General features: G+C 27.9%; 1 protein-coding gene across 1 annotated transcript in view; it reads right to left on the minus strand.

The window, feature by feature from the left end:
• Positions 1-7,501: 7,501 nt before the first annotated feature.
• The window catches only part of LOC134837320 (metabotropic glutamate receptor 2), a 79,116-nt gene continuing 64,810 nt past the window's right edge, over positions 7,502-21,807 (minus strand). The window contains exons 2-16 of the mRNA XM_063852691.1: positions 20,853-20,995; positions 17,488-17,658; positions 17,078-17,222; positions 16,290-16,432; positions 14,426-14,534; positions 14,053-14,227; positions 13,883-13,989; positions 13,613-13,762; positions 13,335-13,468; positions 11,659-11,849; positions 11,293-11,427; positions 9,932-10,094; positions 9,582-9,795; positions 9,041-9,373; positions 7,502-7,953 (exon numbers count right to left, since the gene is read on the minus strand). Coding sequence (XP_063708761.1) covers positions 7,502-7,953; positions 9,041-9,373; positions 9,582-9,795; positions 9,932-10,094; positions 11,293-11,427; positions 11,659-11,849; positions 13,335-13,468; positions 13,613-13,762; positions 13,883-13,989; positions 14,053-14,227; positions 14,426-14,534; positions 16,290-16,432; positions 17,078-17,222; positions 17,488-17,658; positions 20,853-20,995 — 2,765 coding nt within the window. The remainder of the gene's footprint in view (positions 7,954-9,040; positions 9,374-9,581; positions 9,796-9,931; positions 10,095-11,292; positions 11,428-11,658; positions 11,850-13,334; positions 13,469-13,612; positions 13,763-13,882; positions 13,990-14,052; positions 14,228-14,425; positions 14,535-16,289; positions 16,433-17,077; positions 17,223-17,487; positions 17,659-20,852; positions 20,996-21,807) is intronic.

Raw genomic sequence — 21,807 nt, forward strand, 5'->3', positions numbered from 1 at the left:
AAAATAATAAAAAAATGGAGTCGTAGTACCAAAAAAAATATCACTAAAAGAGTAAATTGAAGAACACTTAAAAAAATAGTTTGAATAAGTTTCGAAATCTGGAAAATGACTAGCATGACCAATCTTTATATACCTAAAAGTTTTTTATCGATTATTTATTTATTAAAAAAAAATTATTATTATTATTAATATTATCTTAGAATAGCATTCGACTACCCTTCCCTTCTTCATGTGATAAAAAATTATTATTATAAAAAAATATAAAATAAATAATAATAACATATTATTATGGTAGAACATAAGCCTACTAAAAAAATAAACTCTTTGAATAATATTAAAAATATTAATTTATGATTAAAAATAAAATTAAAATTCCGGAAACACCCCGGCTTAAACGAACATATTTGAAAGGAAGCAAACATTCAAGAGCAATTTTTCGTCATTGTTTCTATCTCGTGAATATTTGAATAAAAAAATAAAAACTTTTTTAAATATTAAAAAAAAATTAGCGACACTTATATGAAAAATTGAATTATAATAAAAATCAAAGTGTTTTTCTAGTTCACAAAAGAAATATGAATGTTTAGAATATGTATAAGAAATTTATTAAATTCATTCTGAATCTCTTTAAAATCAGACACTATGTGCCAAAAAAAAGTCGTGTTTTTTCTAATATATTATTGTTGAACTAGAAATTTCACTCATTTATTTTGTAATTTTTGAGACGAAGGAATTTTTGACCATCAGTAAAAAGGAAAATATATACTTAAAAAAAATTTTGAACAATCAAGCAAACCTTCGTAAATACATAAATGGATTTTGATAAGATATCACTTGTAAAAAGTAACTTTTGTATTTTAATGCTATACTGTTTTGTGAGAAATTCTTCGAAATAATTGTTTTTTGTTGAAAATATTTAAAATTTTAACACCTGCTTACCTTTCAACAATCCTATCCTCCAACATCAAAGCAAAAAATAACGACAATATGTACTTTTAAATGAATAATACAAATACAAATGGGGTAAAAATATATAATTTAATTAAAATCGAGAGTGAATTTGCAATATATTTACCTAATATCAAAGAGAACATTTAATTATTTTCTAACAATAAAAGAAATAAAATATTTAATAATATGTGTCAGTCACTTCCTTAACAAAAACACTCAACCACGCGGATATTTGGATGTAAAATTTCTTCTTTTCCCTTTTTATTATTCGAAACTCTTATATTTCGACAAAAATGTCTTTATATGTCTCATGTCTCACTGCCTTATCAAAATATATATAAAATAAAATTAAATGTATAATTAAAAAAAATAAAACAATTAATATTAAAAAAAATAATAATAATAAATAACAATAAAAGACATGGTTATATTTATGCTTTACACGACAAAACTTGGAAAAAAAAATATTTAACAAAATTTATTAATAAAAAATATATATTTTCATACTTCATATTTGTAAATGTTATCTACTTACTATGCGTCACGTTTCATTTTCTTAAAAAAAAAAATAAATATTAAATAAAATAGTCTCGGATGTATAGAATATCAAGTTATAATCAAACGTTCTTTAGATAGCGAGAGAATGTCCAAGACTTAAACTAGACAACAGAGAACAACATCTCAAGTGAACACTCTGTAGAAGCCAAATCCTTAGACAACTTTTATATATAAATGAAAGTCATTATAACTTTTATTATTATTTTATTATTATTAGAAAAACTATTGATTTCCACAATGTAAACTTCAATTTCTGAATAGAGTCAAAACTCTGGTTGTATTTTGCATATCAGATTGAAATTTATTCGGTTTGAAAAAAAATTATATGATAAAACTTTACATCTTCAAACTTTTACTACTACAACAACCTTTTCACTAAACATTTTATACTTATCCACCTAAACTCGTCCCTCTTGCGGATTCCATTTATTCATGCAGACTTTACGTGCATTCAACCAACCGAAGTAAATTCATCCTCCGTTGTACTTGAAAAAAATTGAAGATACCTAAAAAATAAACTGGTGCATTTAATAAAAAAAAATTATACATATTTTTTTTTGACAGTGGAATCTTACAACATTATCATTACAATTTATTGTACTTATTACATGAAACACATTTTCTTTCAAAAAAACAGAGAAAAATTCCACCTACAACACATGAAGTGTCCAAAGCATTTGAGCTTAAACATTTTTCTTCCATCTTTCCAACAAAATATAAAAATTACTTTTAGTAATAAAATATTAATTAATTAAAAAATAGTAACATACGTAAAATAATAATAAAAATTAAAAATAAATATTAATTAAAAGCTATTTCTGTTAAACTAATTTATTTATGTTCCAATATACTCACAACATTCTATTAGAACTTTAATTACTCTTAATTATAATTAAACAACTATTATTTCAACATATATTTTCCAATTAGTATAAAAACATAAATATGATAATCATTACATTAAACATGAAAAATAACATTATTATGGATGACTCGTATAACTCATATTTGAAATAAAAACTATTTAGTGGAGTTGATGAAATATTTCACAATAAATTTGAATAACAATAATAACACTTGAAAAGGATCGATAACAATATGCAAGATGTTGGAGTCATATTGCAAACAAAAAAATGATAAGTTAAAAAAAATGATTATTTGAGATTTTAACAAACAAAGAATATAAAGGAAAGATAAGTAAAAAAAAAATATATATAAATTACATATATATAAATATATATAAAAAGGCTTGACAGAATGATAATCTTTAATAAATTAAAAATTTTCCTTTTCTCTTATAGCAAGTTTAAACAATTGTGTTTTACTTTATTTGATTGTTATTTCTTGCGGTAAGTTTAACTTTTGTCTACATTTTTTTCTCTTTATTTAATAAAGTTACATGTAAAGTAAATGAAAATATTTTCAAAGCTCTATAAAGTTCATAATTTAATAAAAATAGTTATGCTTTGGAATAGAATAGTTTAGCTTGGTATAACAGAAAAGTTTTCAAATTTATATTTCAATATATAAATGTATGTTGAAGTATTTTTTTTTTATATAAGGCAAGAGCAACATCAAGAAATGTTTTACATTTTATTCTAATAAATATGTCTGAGAGCTTTGAAAATATTTATTGGAAAAGAATTTGAGTAATCATTCAAAGTTATCTATGATAGATAAAATCTATTGTTTTTAAATTTATAATTTTATATTTAAGTTTTATTTTAATTCCAATTATCATAATTTTTAAAAATTTTCACAAAAAATTGAAAAATATAAAATCTTGTCTCTACATATATTTTTTTTAAAATAGAACTTTCATTGAAATTTTAAAAACTAACTAAATAATTAATAAGAAAAATAAGAAAATAAGATTAAATAAGAAAAACATGTAAAAAAATAGAATACGCCAATAAAGACATTATTATTATTGTTTTCTTTAAATATTAAAAAAAAAATTAAAAATTAATTATTAAACTTTTTTTAAAAAAAAAGATTTTAATCAAAAATATTTAAAAATTTGAAAAAAATAATAATATCTTCAAAATTATTTATCATTTTTCATATTCAAAATTTTAATACCTTAGTGTAGAGAATGTTAAAAGAAAAAAAAAACCGTTGAAATGAAACACAAAAATGAAGATAAATTAAGAGAAGGCTTATTTTAAAGTTAAAAGAACACAATTTCTCATAAAAATTTGATGTTTTTTAAGTATTTTTTTTTTCAACGTATTAGATGTATTTTTAAATGTTTTTGATAATTAAAAAAAAATATATAAAAAAATACAAAATTAATTAAAACTTTAAAATTTTTAAGTGAAAAATTTTCAAAATAATAATTCATAAAAAAATATTTTAAGAGAACGATTTTTGACTTCCATTTTTGTTAGGAGAACAAATTTTAAATTTCTCTTAGCATTCTATACATTACGGTAATGTTAAACAAATATAAAAATTGTACTTGCCTCACTATTTCATATTTTTCAATTCTGTCTGAAGCATGATTTCAAAACATAATATGTATTAAAAAGTGGGGACGCCACACTTAATATATTAAATTTCAAGTTATACTAACATACATTTCTGCAAAATAGAATTTTTAAACATCAAGAAAAATTTCCATTTTGCAGAATATTGTGTCCAATATAGATATGTTTACAAGATGTTTCTGTTATTGTCACACAAAATGCGGGAAATGTGTGTAAATATTCTATTAAATTAAATTTAACAAAGCATATAAATAAATGGAATTACGTTTCTCGGAATCATACAATTTTCATACATATGTGATTTTTATTCAATATTTTTAATGCAGCGAGTCAAAAAAGTTTTTTTCAACTTGACAATTACTTGAAAATGCATAAAAATTTAAGAGGATGTTGAAAAAGTACTGAAGTTGATGTGAAAAAGTGCACTTGTTGAGCAAAGCTTTTATTCAAACACAAAAGAAAATTCATCACAAAGACTTTCTAAAAGTAAGTCAAAATTAAATGGAGACCTTTGATCAATTTAATGCATACGTATTTAATTTGATTTTAATGCAAGGACATCCGACGACATTTTGACGATATTTTTTCATCTTTCGCTACATTGTTTGACTAACGGCGGCGGCAAAGAAAAATAGAAACGAGAGTTGAATAACATCACATTAGTGCATAAAGTAATATTTTATTCAAAGTTGCATGACATTACCGTTTTTTCTTATTTTTCTTTTGCTTTGTAGGACACGTCAGTACAATAACTTGAAAAAAAAAATAGACAAACAATCTGTTGCTTTCGTTCTTTCTTTCTTCTTTCACTGAAGAGTCATGATACGACTTCTGATCAGTCAGTGCAAAACATCATCATATCAAGACGAACGATAAACTTTTTTTTTTTCGAGTGAAAAGAGAAAGAATGTTTATAATAAAAAAAACCGTATAAATATATATTTTTCTCCACCAATCCTTTTTTTCTAGGTACTCGCTGCTGCTGCTTGCGAAATATTTATTCATTTTTTCTGCTCGTCTCGGTAAAAGCAACGAAGAAAAATTACATGATAAGGAGTTGACTCGCATGAATGATATCTCTTGAATTTACTATGAGGTTGTCAACTACACACATTGGATGATGAATATTATCATTTTATGATTTATTGAATGCATGTTCGTTACTTGGCGAAAAAAGGATGAGACGACGATAAAAAAAAATCGTTGTACATCTCGCCAATTAGTTTTGCAGTGCGTGCATCACACATGTTCCCGCATGCATGTTATGGATTAGTGATCGGTCCCGTCCTCTACAATGTTAAATGGACAGCAATAATTTATATTTTATCTATTATTATTGTTATTAATACGATATTATTATGTATGAGTATGAAATATGATGCTGTTGATATTTATTTATTACACATTACTTGTAGTTGGAGTACTACCGACACCCACACACCGGAATATCAACTTTGTATTATTTTGTCACATTTATTATGTCATGTGGAAATTCTCTTCCTTTCCTACAATTTGCTCGTCGTATCTGACGTATGTATCATAAATTTCATGTAACCTTCATGTGTGGTTTGGTCTGCAATAATGTACTACCAGGAAGGGACACGTCACTTCGGTTCAAGCTCAAAATTATATTTACACTCTGGGTTGATTTAATGAAAAAAGGCAAAACTTACCTCTCACTCGTTAAACATGATCCTTCACTTAAGTACATGTATTTAAAATGATTAAAAATTTAATTTTCTTTAGTTGAAATACAACTCTTTTTTATTATTATTATTATTTATTTTAATTATCTTCATCATAAAATAATAATATATATTTTCTTTACCTTATATATTAATTTTTTATATACTTTACATTTTTTTCTTCTTTAATTAATTATATTGGCATTTTTTAATTATTATTCATTTTTTCCTTAATTATATATATATTTTTTTTATTAACTTGATAATTTTTTATTATAACATTTTCATGTTTCACAATCATTTTTATGTTTTTTCTATCATATATATTTTTTAAAACTTTATATTATATTATATATACAAAGAGGTGACAAAAAATGATAAATAAAGGTTACGGATCAGAAGACAACATAAAAAATGTTCTCTATGAAGAAGATGGATAAGATCAAGTGTTATGATGCAAATAAATATCTATCTCATTCAAAGTATAATAAATTATATTTTGCTTAAAGAAGATAGACGGTAGCCTCTAATATTCACACCAGTCAGTTGATCTTTTTTTCTTTATTTTATTTTATTTTTTGACAGGGATTTGTACACTCTTCTCTTCTCTCATATTTAAATGTTCTTCAAATGTTGTCTAAGTGTCAAAACAAGTGGGGCCCGACTTGTTTCTTTTCTTTCTCACATTTTCTGATTTTTTTTTCTTTTCTTGTCACATGTGACTTTAATATTTCATGAAAAAAAAAATATTAGGATTTTCTACATTTTTTTGTTATAAAATACCAAAATATAAATATAAAGAACGATTTTACACATTTTCATCATCATATATGTTGAATTGTGTAGGAGGAAATACAGTATCGACAGTTATTATACCATTTATTTTATATTTATTTACAATTTCAAGCTAATAATTAGTAAAACTACTTCAGGACATTTCCTTCATCAATTTGAAATATTTACAAGCTATTCGATAATTACAAATATTTTTGGATAAATGTAGATTGGATGAGAAACGAAACATGTTAGTAAACATTTTATTATTAAATGAACAACAACAAAGAAGAAAGGCAATTTTAAGGGCTCAAATTGCTCAAAAATGTCTGTTGTGTGGCACGTGTAAATAATTGTACATTGAAGTATTGCATGATGGTACTTTTCTCAGATAGAAGATAGAATTAACAGTAAAACTTAAGTAGTAACAGTTTTTAAATATTTTTTCTCTTTTTTTTAATATAGTTGTAAAAAATCTAACTAATTATATCACATTTATGTATTTTTGATCTTTCATAATTTTGTGTTTTTTTTTGATGAACAGCAATTTTTTGTTATTTTAATTATTATTATGAAACATTTTCACCTGCTTACATGCTATAAATATTTAATTTTTTTTTTACAAAATCCTTACCTTTAAAATTTCTTTTGTTATTTAACAAAGTTAAACTGCTGTTGCAGCTCGTGTTGCCTTGTTTCAAAACTTTTTTTTTATATTTCACACGTTTCCGAACTTTATGGAAGAATGTACAATATATTAAATTTAATTTATGTTACATATATCTAGATAGTGTAGTTTATAGTTGTTGAGAAGGTACATCAACGATGATGATGATATCATATCAAGTAGAGTAGCACCTTTACGTGTTATAAACGGAGAAAATTGCTAGATACGTTCCAAAATAAAAGTGAAAAAGCGTAATACTGACAAGCTCACACACATAAGCGCACCTCGTTGGTTGGCGTATTTTATGTGCGTAATAAAGGACATTTATCGCAAAATGACTTTCGAGAAACAACTGATGATGTCGCAAATTTAGTAAATCAACTAATGAAATTGCCATTTCGTTGACGAATGCATGTCTCATTCCTATTGTTATTGGTTGTCTGATTGATTATTCTACTCTTCTCGTTACCACTAACACTATTGACGTTGTGACAATTCACACTACTCGTGCTTAGATTATTGTAAGAGGCTGATGAAACCATTTGGTTTGGTATTTGTGTTGTTGTTGCTGTCGGAGTTGTTTCGCCGGACGAGTGAACAATCTCCTTACCTGTTTCGCCTTTGTCGTCGTTGCCGATACCGCTGCCCGTCATGGGTGGCAGCGAGGACTGATCGGCATACGGAATACTGTGAAGACTTGCGGGACTCGCTAAACTACTTGCTAGTTGTTTGTGTGACGGTGCTTTGGGCAGCGGAGCAGTAAAAACAAAGTCTGTCACGGTGCATGTTTGTGTTCCGATTTCTACGTATTTGACGGTGTTGCCGTTTTCTGTGGAAAAAATAACAAAAATGTTTATTTTTGCTGTTTTTGATACTTAATTGGATGAAAAATTTTTAAATTTATGTTTTTTTTTAGTAAAATTTATTAAAAAATTTAATTAAATAACACGGTCCAACAAATTATTTAAAAAAATTCTTAACAATTCTGAAACCTATTAGAGTTGATAGAGGACTAAAAAATATTCGATACGTATTTTTTTGTTTGGCTGTAACAGGTCAAATTATTTTTTTATGATTTTTTAAAAATTTTGAAGAAGAGTCATTTTGCTCCTCATGGAATCTCGTTTTTGGTCAAAGTTTTCAAATTTTTTTGATTAGAATATGCTTTTTTATGCAAAATAAGCTTTTTTTTTTAATTTTTAAAAATTCATAAAAAAAAATAATTTGACCTGCTACAGCAAAAAAAAAAAAAAAATACGAATCGAATATTTTTTAGTCCTCTATCAACTCTAATAGGTTTCAGAATTGTTAAGAATTTTTTTAAATAATTTGTTGGACCGTGTAATTAATTTAAATTTATTTTTTTTAAAAATTAACAAATTCGGAGCAAAAAAATTAAAATAATACCTAATTATTAAAAAATTGAAAATAATTAAATATTAAATTTTGATAGTTTTAATTAATAAAAAATATAAAATTTTATAAAAATTAAAAATCAGAGCTAAAAAATAATTTTTAGGCTCTCCAAAGGAAATTTATTAAGGCTGATACAAAAGATTTGAATAGATCTTCAAAACATTAAAAAGGAAGAATTTTTATAGAATTTTGTAATTAAATTAATTTAATTAAATTTTCTTAAATATTTAATCCAATTAATTAATTTAAATAAAAAATTAATAAAATAAATAAATTAAAAAAATATATATTGACATTAAATTTAAATAATTTAATTTAAATTATAATTATTATAATAAATTTAATTTTAAAATTTAATTATTTTAAATAAAATTAATTTTGACTAAAATTTTGAAATTTGACAAAAAAAAAATATAATTATAAAATTTTAGCAGTAATATGATTCAAAAATCTTTTACAAAAAAAAAATATTTTTTTCCCTTTGGTTTTACAAAACTCACCTGCTACCTTGTTCTCCCCCGACACTGATTTAACCTTTTCATTCTGGCCCGATGTCACTGCCGTCAGCATCACGGGTCCCATCATGCTGCCATCATTCGCAGATTTGTTGAATGTCGTTAGTCGCACTGGCATCATGCTTTGTCGCACATTCCGCTCGGGCCTTATGAGAATAATGTACATCTTTGGCGTGAAAAGACACACGAGCGTCACCGTTGCCGACAAACTAATGGTAACGGACATCGATGTAATTCGCAGATACAAGTGTTGCGCTGTCACGAAGTAAAGCGGCAAGAATGCCAGCCAAATGATGCATGTGGTGTACATCGTGAAACCTTCAAACGTTGCAAGGATGTGTGTGTTGTAATTTAATCAGCAGGAACAAAAAACGTCGACATGGCGCACAAAGAACAAAGAAATTTTGCATTAATTGAAATAATTGGAGAGTGTGTTGCGTTTGACAGGTATTTCGTCCGAACCCGTGATCGAATGTGAGAGAAAGACCTGGCATGGCAAAATTTAATAAAGCAATAGGTAACGTACCAATGTGTTTTGATTCATTGAATGATTCCGGAATTTTACGTGTTAGTATGGCGTAAATGGTGCAAATTATTATCAGGAAAATTGGATAAAAGAACGCTATCATGTACGATGCATCCATGTAGGAATTACAAACAAGGAGGTTTTGTTCTCGTGTCGGGTAGTGATGCACTGCATGTGCTGGCGAAATTATCATCCAAATACCATTTATTAATATCTACGTGAGCGGCATTTTTATTTTATTTGTTTGTTGATTATCGCCAAACAGGGACCATGAAAAAAAAGAAAGAAGGAAAAAAAATGCTTAGTCCAAAAAAAAAAAATATTCCAGAAAAATAATTAATTTAAATTACTTGCACAAATACGAGCGCACTGCAAATACATAATTGAGATCTCGGACTAATAAATGATGGTCGTTTCGCTGTTTGCTTCGCTGCTTTAAAAATACGTGCAATCCGATTCGTTTTCGTAAACAATGCACCGTAGACGATGGTGAAACAAAGACCAGCGGAAAATCTGTGAAAAAAATTTAAAAAAAAAGTACATGAGAAAATCACATTAGACACACAAAGCACGAGAGAAAAATTATCGCAATTTGTACAATAAGAATTATCTTAATTGTTTGTGTAAGAGCGATGTATTTAATAGATTTAACGAAAAAAAAATGTTATTTTTTCGAGTTTTTTCACGCTACCCTTATCTGGTTCGTTTGTTCTTACGGTGAAATTTTTATAAAAAAAAATCACTCGGCATGAAAAAAAAAATAGTCTACGGGATTAAAAAGGATTATTTTACATTTCTTTTATTGAATTTCACATTCAGGACGAATTACAGGTGAGTCTCGCTCAAACTTAAATAAAAGGGATTTGACTTATCACACATTCATTCGCAGAAAAAAAAAATTATTTATTGATGCATGAAATAATTTTTCAGGATATTTTGGCATTACATGCCGTGAGCGTTTCTATTCAAAAAATTACAAGAAAGAAGAAGAGACGGAGATCAAAAAAAAAAAAGTTGCGACGTGTATTGAATATATTATTAATATTTATCTTAATTTCGATTATTATTTGGGATGCGGGTAAAAAGCTCACACGAATTTCCTCCCCAAAATGATATCCTTCCGCCGTGATTTACCTTTGCAACCACCGTTCTTTTCAGTTACCGATACCGAAAAGAGCAAAAGGTGTGCAAAAATCAAAGGAACAAATTCGTAAATGGAATTGAAAGGTATTTTTTTTGCTCGTTTTTCAGCGGGAATTTACTGCCAAATTTCACGTGTGTATGCGAGCCCTTTGATTTCGGTAAATAAAATGTTAACAAAGTCGGAAAATTTAATTTTGTGTCGGAAAATATGTTGAAAAGTTTGTGTTTAAATGACCTAAAGCTTTTATCAAGTTAAAACATCTGCAAATCTAATACAATAATTTGCTGTTTTATGAAAGTACGAGACCTTATTTTCTCGTTTTTATGTCAATTTGGATGAAAATTGCTTACAGGAGACAATTTTTCCATGATTTTATTGTTGTAACAATGAAATTTTGCTGTGTGTGTTTGTTTGTTTGCGTTTGTCTGTTAATTAAAGCGGCAAAAAATAAAACTAAAATGTTTGTCGGCTGTTTTCCTGGACTTGCCGCATTACACACGTAAGCAAAACGATGAAAGAGTCATATGAATATAAATGACGTGAAATAACAAAAACTAATTTCCTTACCTTTGCACGCTGCATACGATGTCTGTGGGCTTGAATACCAGACTAAATGTTATTAAATAGCACATCAAAATGCCAGCTAGCAGCACATAGCTGAGTTCTCGACCAGAAGCACGCACGACAGGCGTCTCATTATTCCTTTTATTTAATTTAATCATCAAGATGTTGTGGATGTGAACGACACATTTCATGAAAGGGAAGAGGAAAAAAGGAACAGAGCAAAAAAAATAATAATTTATTACCGTCATATTCTCATAATTTTTTTCCTCGTTTTCTTCATATTTGATTAATATTTTTTCTTTTGTCTTTCACGAAAAAACAACTAGCCCAACAGTTTTTTTTATGAAAGCCAACAAAAAATATACTCACTTCACAAAGACACCCGTGACAAACAAGGTAATCAAAATACCAGTTGCGCTAAATGACATCGCGCCAATTGCCCAAATGGATTGTGGACGCATGTAGACTTCGGGTATGGCCACACAAGTTGTCTTCAGTGGGTCTGGCAATGTGCCCATCCGACAAGTCAAGCACTGAGTTTCATCTTCCGGGTTCACGATCTGTGCAAACACAATAAAATAACAAGAAATAGTTTAGAAAAAGCAAAATAAATTTTTGTGTGCGAAAAGTTTCGGCTGTAAGTTTAGACATATTTTGCGGTAACACCAACAACAGCATGTTTGTGCCCTTTAAACTAATAAAAAAAATACCATAAGAGGAAGAATGTTGTTGAACTAATCGATAAGTTTTCTTTGAAAAATTTAAATTTAATATGTGGTAGGTACGAGTAATCGAAAAATCGTACAAGATTGAAATTATTTGGGAATTTTTTTTTTGAGTTACGAAACGTTTAAAATTTTACGTTAGGTCGATCCAAATTAATTTTGCCCTGAAATTGATTTTCAACATTAATTTGTTGAAATTTACAAAAATCTTAAAAATTTTATTTTTAAAAATAAAATAATTTTAACTCTATATTTTTTTTATTATTTTTAAAAATCTTTTGAAAATTATTTTTTTTAAAGTTAATATTTTAATACGGATTTTTTTTCTTTAAAAAATATTTTTCACAAAATTAATAATTTTTTTTTGTCATTATTTTTAAAAAATAAAAATTAAATTTTAATGACAGTATTTTTGGGCATTTTTAAATTTTTATTAAAAATTATCAAAAATAATAAAAGTAAATAAAAATTTAATTTTATTTTTTTTTTTAAATTTAAATTTTTGGAATTAAAGGCATTTTTTTCAATTTATAAAACATTGAAAATTTAATATAAATTAAAAATTATCAAAAATTAGAATAAAATAATTACATAATTTAACCTAAATTATTTTTTTTTTTAAATTTCAATTTTTGGAAATAAAGGTTTTATTTTTCTTCAATTTATTTAAATAAAATTAATAAAATAAATAAAAACGTTATAAAATGACAAAAAAATTATTATTATGTTATTTATTTTTTTATATAAAAAAATTAAAAAAAAAAATATTTTTCAAAATTCTAAAAAAAAATTTTTTTTTTTTGTATAAAAATTTAAAAAATAAATTTGAAGCAACCTAAGTTCTTATTTTATTTATCATTCACTTTAAATACCATACAAGTTTTCGCTTAAAAAGAGCAATAAATTGGATTTTCTTTTGAACTGTAAATGAACATAGTTGCGACTGAAACAGGCATGTTGCTTCATGAATCTGGGTGCTCAGTTACTAACTTTCAAAGAATTTCTACTTGAACTATTTAAACTAATTACGGGAAGAAATTAGTTTTTGTTCAAAAAACAACATTTTACGTCTCTGAATCTCTTCTGACGCCTTACTTGCGTTGCCAGACGTGCTTTTTGTAATAATAATTATTATTACTTTATTAAACGATAATCGTCTGTGTGCAAAGTTCATGAGGCGTAACATGTGTGTTCATGTTCAACGTGAAATTACGTCGATGAGTCTCATACAAAATATATTTCTTTAGAAATTATTTGAAAGCAATTGCAATCACATTTTCTCCTGAAAAAGAAAAAAAGAGAGAAAAAAGTGCCTTTTACCTGATATTGCGTACAATTGAAGCAGTGCCAACAACAGATTTCTCCTTCAACGTATTTCTTTGCCTGGCCCAAGCTGCATGGCAAACTACAAACCGACTGCGGAGGTGTTGGATGATCTATTTTGAATTGCACTTCTACAGATGATAAAAGAAAAACGAGATAAATATTGGGTTGGTATCGTGTTACGAGATAAGAGTTTCTGCGAAATTGGGTTCTGACGTTACTTAATTAAATTTTTTCGATGTTTCAGCACAAAAAAACATTTATCATTCACTTACCATCGATGCTAAGATTTAGGAAACCCCGATCGTAGACACCAACTTTGACCCAATCGTACTTTCCCGGACGAATTTGTTTGAAATGGATGATGTTGTAGCGCGCCGGGCCATCACCATTGTTGTCAAAACTGAAATAATCACCTGTCAAACCTTTTTTTGTGGCGTTTGCATGTTGTTTATGACGAAAACGAGGGAAAAAAGACAAATAAATAAAAGAAATATTGGATTAGAGAGTCTGGCAGACAAATGAGATCATCATTTTGGTAATACCTTCAAATTGAACTTTTCGCAGAAACTTGAGCAGATCCGATCCCTTTGTGGGTTTCATGGCGTCGCACAATCCCGGCTTGCCGCCACACAACTCCTGATGCATGTCTCTGTGCAAAATTATTAAAATTTATTGTGAAAAATTGTTTCGCAAGCAACGGCGACACACTTACTTGAGCGCGTAGGCGAATGCCATGACAGCGTCACTCACAAACTGTAATTGCGCCTCAAAGTCTGTCGCATTTTTCGCCAGCTTCTCGTGTGTCGTGCACGGGTTCTTGTACTTTTTGTTGTACGGCGTTAATGAGCTGTTTGGGTAGCGGCACTCGAAATGATCTTCCCAAAATTCTGCATGCGATGGATATTGATGATGATGACGGCGGCGAAAGAAAAATAGTAATAAGATATTGAAAAAGGGTGTAAGGAGAAGGCAAATATTTGTTAGGGGTTTGCCGCACCAACAACATTTATTATTCCATGCTTGTGCTACAATTTAGTTTTTTTTTGTTGTTGTTGCGTGAAAAAGTGTATTTTCGTGGTACTTACCTACGAACCATGGATTTCTACGATTATTTTCTACATTAAGGTTAAGAAAATATTCCTCAAATCCTTTAACGGGATTTGCTTGTGGTTGTACAGATAACGTCCCTTCGACCTTTTGTGTCATGTTACGTTAAATGACGAGAGCGCAAATAAAATAAATGGTAAAAAAACGAGAAAAAAGAGTATGTGTTTAAAGAAAATATCGCTGATAACGAGAGATTCAAGACGGTAGCGGGCTGGTAATGGTGCTATTAAAGGCATTAGGTTGGAATAATTTTTGTTTGCCACACACATAACAATCTATGGGAAAATGTGTGGCACTGTGCGACGACGTGATACGACAATGACAACAACAACTTCGACGACGACGACGACGAGCGACGTCTTCGACGATATTATCAATTTGATGAAGAGAGAAATGCTGGAATTTATTGGCCTTACATGAGCGATTTTGCCCCGCACATCAACGACAACAAAGCACACACTGACAACAAGTTTATTGGAAACGGATGTTCTAAATTATATTATTTTATTTTATAAATTTCATTGATTTCGCATGAGTGCCTCATAATAACGCCCGAGAGTGAAATGAAATCAAGTGTTTTCGAAAACTTTTCTTTATATTTCGTACGCAGGCACAATGAAGGTCAGAGTACTGTGGAAATTTGATGTTTCACGATTAAAAATATTTGGGCGATAAATGAAAAATTATAAATTTTTATTTTTTTTTTTCAATTTTTTGGTTAGAAATAATTCGACGAAAGTATTAATATACAAATTTTTTTCAATCTAAGCTTATTTTTACTAGTTAAAGAAAATTTTTTAAATTCAAAATTATTAAAAAGTTTTGAATTTTTATTATTTTTTAAATAATTCTAAATAAAAAGTTATAAATTTCAAATAAATTTATTAAAAAAAAATATTTTTTATCTTTTTTATAATTTTTAAAGAATTTTTTTTCAAAAATGCTTATTTTAAATTAATTAGTATTTTCACATAGATTTCATCATTTTAAAATATTTTTTTATTTTTGAACCTATTTTTCAATATTTTTCAATGACTCATTTTCTTAATTTTTTTTAGAACTCTTTATTTTTAAATGTACTGAAATTAATTTTCAAATATCCACTTTTAATATATATATTAAAAAAATTAAAGCAGTAAAATAGTTATTTAATTATTAAAAAAAATAAATAATAAAAATTAACACATTTCGAAACAAAAAAATGATAAACAATCGAAAAATGTTTAAATTTTGTCATTTCATATAAAAACCAAAAAAAAAAAAATATAAAAAATTGTGTAACAAAAAATTAAAAATCATAAATTAAATTAATTAAAAATCTTTAATTTTAAGTGTTACGAGACGACAAAAAATTCGAAAAATATGAAAAAACTTAGTTTTAAACCAATTTCTCGAGTTTTTAAAAATTTTTTCGCAAATTTCTCGCGAAACTCCAATTTTTCACAGCAAACTGAAGAGAATACGAAAATTTCCTTTGTTGTGCCTGTTTGTGACCGTAATTAATTCAACTAGAAAATCTGATTAAAACTCCCTTCAATGGGCGTCCCTCTTTTGTTATTTGATTGGCCAAATCAATACAAACATTTATCATCATCGTCTTCCTTTCAAAACTAAATATTTCGTCTTATTTTCGTCTTGCGATAATGACACTTCCATCAATGATTCCGCAAATTTTCACTTAATTGTCACATCAACGGCACGCCATTCATTCATTTTTCTCCGATAAGAACGACGACGTCGTCGCGAGGACGGAACGGGACGAAAATCTATCAGTCAATATTTTTTCTCGGAAATTTTGTAATTACTTGTGCCAATCAATCAAGCGAAATAAATTCTTCTTACCTCCAGTTCATTGCCGTCCGACACCAAATTTCGTGCACTCCATCCGTCGGAACCGATCCACGAAAAGGTACGCGAGGCATTGGCACGCCGTACAGCGCGCATCAACATCGCAACTTCCTGATCCGATCCAAATATTATACAACCTAAGATGAGAGAGAGAGAAAATGAGAAAATTTTATTTTATTAAAATGTAAGTGAAATTTTTGCTGTGAAATTAATCGGAAACGATGCATTCAACAGGGGAATTTCTCTGAAGTTGCTCATTTTATTAGTTTTAAAACTTTCCTCGTATTATTTTGTAAGCAAAAGAACGTTTTCTTGTCTTTTACGAAGCAAGTGAAAAAGAGATAAAAATACGCTCTTACTTGAACATCAAAAATTTTCACGTTGAAAATGCAAAAGTTAAAGGAAATTGACTAAGATTGTGTTATCCTAAAGCATTTTAATAGACGCAATGTTTGTTTTAAATACAAAAAAAGTTCAAATATTTCTGCAGGCATTCTTTCTTGCGAAAACGTTTGAGTTCCGGTGCAACAGAGGCATGTTGCAGCGAAATAATTAATTATGTAACATGATGCTTGAGTGGCTTTCTGCTTAGAGAATGCTGTTAAAAAATTATAAAAAGTTAAAAGCAATTTTCCCATCATAATTGTGTGTAAGAAAAATAATTTCAAATCCTTTGAGGGGATGCGAAGTGGAAATGTATGAACAAACAATTCATTTTTTTTCTTTTCTTTCTTTTTTTTCTCGGAATATCATTTCATTACAGACAAAATAAATCGTCTTACCTCGTGCTCGAGTTTTCGTGAGCAATTTACTAACGATACTATCGTAGACGAGATCTTCCGCCACGCCAGAATCCTTCACGAGTTTCTCCTTGACGGCGATACAAATGCCGCGTTTCGATAACAAAACTTCAAGCTCCTCAAATGCCTGTCATGCGATTTTTTTTCACAATTTTTTTTGTCGTCGTCATCATCGTCGTCGTTGTCGTTGTAGTTGAAGAATGAACGAAATGCCAGCAAACGAGGGATGTGCACATTTTTATTGTAAAATGTAATAAAAATAATTTTTTTCATGTTATTTTAGACGATAATAATAAGAAGGCAATTTAAAAATAAGCTTTAGTTATATTTTTTTCATATTTATTTTTTTTTCAGAGCTAAAAGCTTTTTTCATGTTTTTTTTTGTAGCTTACCTTAATGCCGTAGTTGCTTTCTTCGTAAATAATGGAAATGTAGTTCCATTTCAGGAGCATGACAATGTCTACCATCGCCTTCACCTGGTACAGGTCCGACGGAATAGTTCTCGTAAAATATTCAAATCGTTGTTTGTTGCTCAACTCGGGACTCGTTGAGAAAAATGAAACCTGAAATTCATTTAATGTTACTTTAAAATTGCAGCACACGTATTCCGACGATGAATAATATGGAAAAATTTTTTTATCGTCAATTGAAATCCGATATCAGACAAATCTCTTTTTAAGTTAAAACGACAAAAAGGCAGAATATTGATACTTTTTTTGCGCTTATCCGATGTAAAAGTGCTTTTGAAAGACGCACACGGTAGGAGATGACTGGCAAAAAGAGACAAAAATAAAACAAAAATTCAATGGGATTTGCATATATTACTTTTTTCCGAGATTTTTTTGTTGTCTTTTGTTTACCTGACGCGGTGCGAGACACGTGTGAGAGAAAATTTGCCATCCATCCATGACCAGACGTAATTTTCGAGTGGATTTCAGTGTAAATATATCAATAAAAAGGCGAAAAAAAAAATTTAGTCTAATAAAATTTTCTCTCTTTTTTTGTATTTGTTTTGTAAATAGAGCCTCTCTCATCATTATTTTCCTTTTTTGTTTTAAATAACACCAAACTGGGTGTTGGTAATCATATTAGGAAATTGATCATTTATCTTTTTTTCCCTCTCTACGAGTATCTGTGAGTGTGTCAAAAAAGAAAAAAAAAACAAAGATCAACATAAAAAAGGAAACTCTAATTTATCATATGAACAAAGATATGCATGAGAGTAACTTTTTGCACGTCCAACCATTTCTACTACCGAAAAAAGGACATTCACAAATTGATAAAATCAGCATTTTAACTTTTTTTTTCTCTGTAGTGTTGATTTTCGTACGAAAGTGAATTTCTTTGTTTCTTATCGTTTAAAGTAAAAGACTTCTCAATAGACGTCGTTAGTGGAACGTAACCAACCATATGTATCAATAAAGAAAGTTCTTATGGTTTTAGTGTACCGTCCTGTGGGGTGATAAAATAAAGTGAAAGAGTGGTTTAAGAAATTTTTGTGGTTATTTGTGCTAAGTGGATACTGCGGGAAATAAATTATAAGAGATACATGGGAGACGTGACATGTCGCGAGATGTGAAAAATCACTTTTTTGATGCCACTGAAGGAATTGCTTTGGGGTGAAAAATTATTTCTTGCTGGATATGACAAATATTTTAAGAAGGATTTTATCTCAAATTTGATTTTTTTAGAGTTCTCGTAAGCATACAAATAAAATAATGAATTTAAAAATATTTTAAATTTCTTATTTTTAATGATTTAATTTTCCTATCTTATTATTTTCAAGAGTAATTCAGAATTTTCTTCTAAATTCAAATATTAAAAATTAAATATTCTTACTTTTTTAAATTTTATTAAAAATAAATTGAATTTAAAATTCATAAATTGAAAAATATTAAAATTTCTGTTAAAACCTGTTCAAAAGTTATTTTTTAAAATTTTTCAAATATATTTTCAAAAACGATTAATTCGATGATTAAAATTATTTAAAAAATTCCTATTGATTTTCATTCTTTCATTATAAATTTTTTTTTAGAAAAATTCAATTCAAATTAATTTAGTTTATTAAATTTACTAATTTTATTTTATTTTTTTTAAAATTAAACTTTAATTCATTAATTAATAATAAAGCTTAAAAATTTAATTTATCAATTTTAAAAATTTTATTTTATTTTTATTTTTTAATTTAAAAAATTCCTTGTCTTCGAAATTTTAATTAATTAATTTATTTTAAATATTTAACTTGAATTAATTTGTTGATTTAAAAATTTAATTAAATTTTATCATTATCAATTATTATCATCAATTTTCATATAATAAATAATATTTTAATAAATGTATTCTTCTTGAAAATGATAAGTTGATTTTTTTACTAATTAAAATGTCCTGCTTAATTTTCTTTTAATTGTTTTAAAAATTTAAACTTCAACTTTCAGTGTAAAATATTTTTTCTAAAGTAAAAATTAATGAAAATTTAATCCAATTTGTAAAAATCTATGATTTTAATCCCAAATTACGGTATGAAAAATTCTTCCAAATAAAGATATATTTGATTTAATTTTGTAAAAAGGGAATCGATTCTGTGCTATATTACTGCACATATGAGGAAAATTTGTATAAATGATCCAACTTTGATTTTGCCTTTTTTTTCAATTTATGTGAATGAAAGGATTTACGAAAAAAAAAAGAGAGAGAGAAAAAAACGGAAATAATGGATTATCGAGATTATAATGTCTCTTCGAAAGCAACTAACTTTTATGAATATTTTATTGTCGACAAAAAAAAAATATTTTCTCCATTTTTAGTTAATAAATAAAGTTAAACTTGATGCATGAGAAAATGTGTAGCAATCAGTAGCAAATGAAATGTTTGAACAAGTTGTTCACTTTGATTTCCATGGCAAAAATCCCTAAAATTAAATCAATTGGGATCACGTGTCTCTGTACTTGATACTGAATGAAACGAGCCACTTACTGTTTTCTACGAAACGTCAGATAAACATTGTAACAAAAATATTTATTCAAGTTTAAAACATTTTTTTTCCGTACGTTTTATTCGTAAATCAAATTGATTTAATTTTTCTCGTTTTTTTTTCTTCTTTCTTTCTCCGCTAATTCTTCCAAATAAACGAATAGAATCGAATTTTCTTGATTTTGATTCAATAATAGCGGCAAGGCGTTCGCATTTGATTATAATAAATGATCGGCAGAGACCCTTGACACACACAGAAAAACTGTTTAAAAATTAGGTCTCTTTTGTTTGATTGCCCGACCGCAAAAAAATAAAGTTTTCTGTCATGTGTGTGTGCGTGCTTTCTTATGGCTTTCATCATCATTTATTCCTCTCATGTTTATTTGTTCTGGGATAAAAGTTTACAATCGACGTCGTTGATCTGGACCATTTTTTGTTACTGCGCTTGAAAAAAAAATCCATAAATAACAATAACGCAGGCCCAACAAAAGGGCGAGCGCTTCTCATTTTATATTAAAACGAAATTTGTTTCAATTCAAGCACGTGACGTAAATAAATATAAATTTATGATTTGTCATTTTTCGTTGTCGTTGTGGTTTTTTCTCGTCAATTTCGTCATTCGGGTCATGCATTTCCGCATCGTTAGGCTCAGATTAACTTTTTGTCCTCGGAAAAGAATTCAAAAGAAATGCAAAAACGCGCAGTCATGTGGCAAATGCACCCAAATTTTCAATAAATTTCGAAAAATTACGGGAAAATGTACAAAATTTTTGTTGCATGCACGTACCTGTGGTATCCTAAATAACCGTAATAGGTTAGCAACCTGTATCGATGTTACAGATGATGCGGCTCCCACTACGCCTGATATGACTTTTCGCACAACAGTTTTATTGCAATGATATTCCGTGTCATCAATATTGCTGATCGAACCTGTAATTACAACAACAACATGGAAAATTTCGTTAGAATTTTGTTTGGTTTTGTTATCATTTTGTGCGTTTGTTTTTGTTGCTACAACGACACTCGGGAATGTTTTTGATAACAAAGACTTCCCCCTCGACGAGAGGAACAATTTTTCGCTATTTATAGAGGCTTGACTTCCTTCCAGCAGAAGCACTTTTGCATAATGAGCACTTTTTAATTTGAACAAGTAGCGATAATTAACTAAAGTTAATTTAAAAGTCATTACAAAGTCATATTCCAGGCGACTTTATTGCCACATGAGTTCATTTTATTATCATATTGTGTTAATTCTCGTGAAAATATGTGGAAAATTGCGTCGTCTTAACATGTGTTCGAACAAAAAAAAAATTGTCGTTACACGCACGTAATGCAAGAAAAACGTACAATAGACGAAAAGTTTTGGTGCGGAAAAAATTTCAAGCTGAACAAATTTTATGGTTATTTAGGATAAATTCTCCCGAAAAATGTCGTGGTTTAGTTTTTTTTTATTTTTATTTTCTCATCGTATTAAAAATCCATGTTCAAGTAAAAGCCGCAAGTTATTTTAAAAAAAAGTTTGTGTCTCTCTGTTTTTTTTTTTTTTTTGTAAATTTCCTATGAAAATTTTTATATGACTCCCTGTGGCTTTCTACAAATTATTTATGTTTACACAAGTTAAGAACACATCGCTAGCTGCAACTTTTCTTGTCTCTCCCTCGATTTCTCTCCAGCGAACGAACTCATCTTTGTCGCCGATGGTGTGACTTTAAAAAGGTAAAATGTCAATGTAACGTGTCGTG

The sequence above is a fragment of the Culicoides brevitarsis genome, chromosome 1, assembly GCF_036172545.1.
Source record: "Culicoides brevitarsis isolate CSIRO-B50_1 chromosome 1, AGI_CSIRO_Cbre_v1, whole genome shotgun sequence".
Classification (NCBI taxonomy): Eukaryota; Metazoa; Arthropoda; class Insecta; order Diptera; family Ceratopogonidae; genus Culicoides; species Culicoides brevitarsis.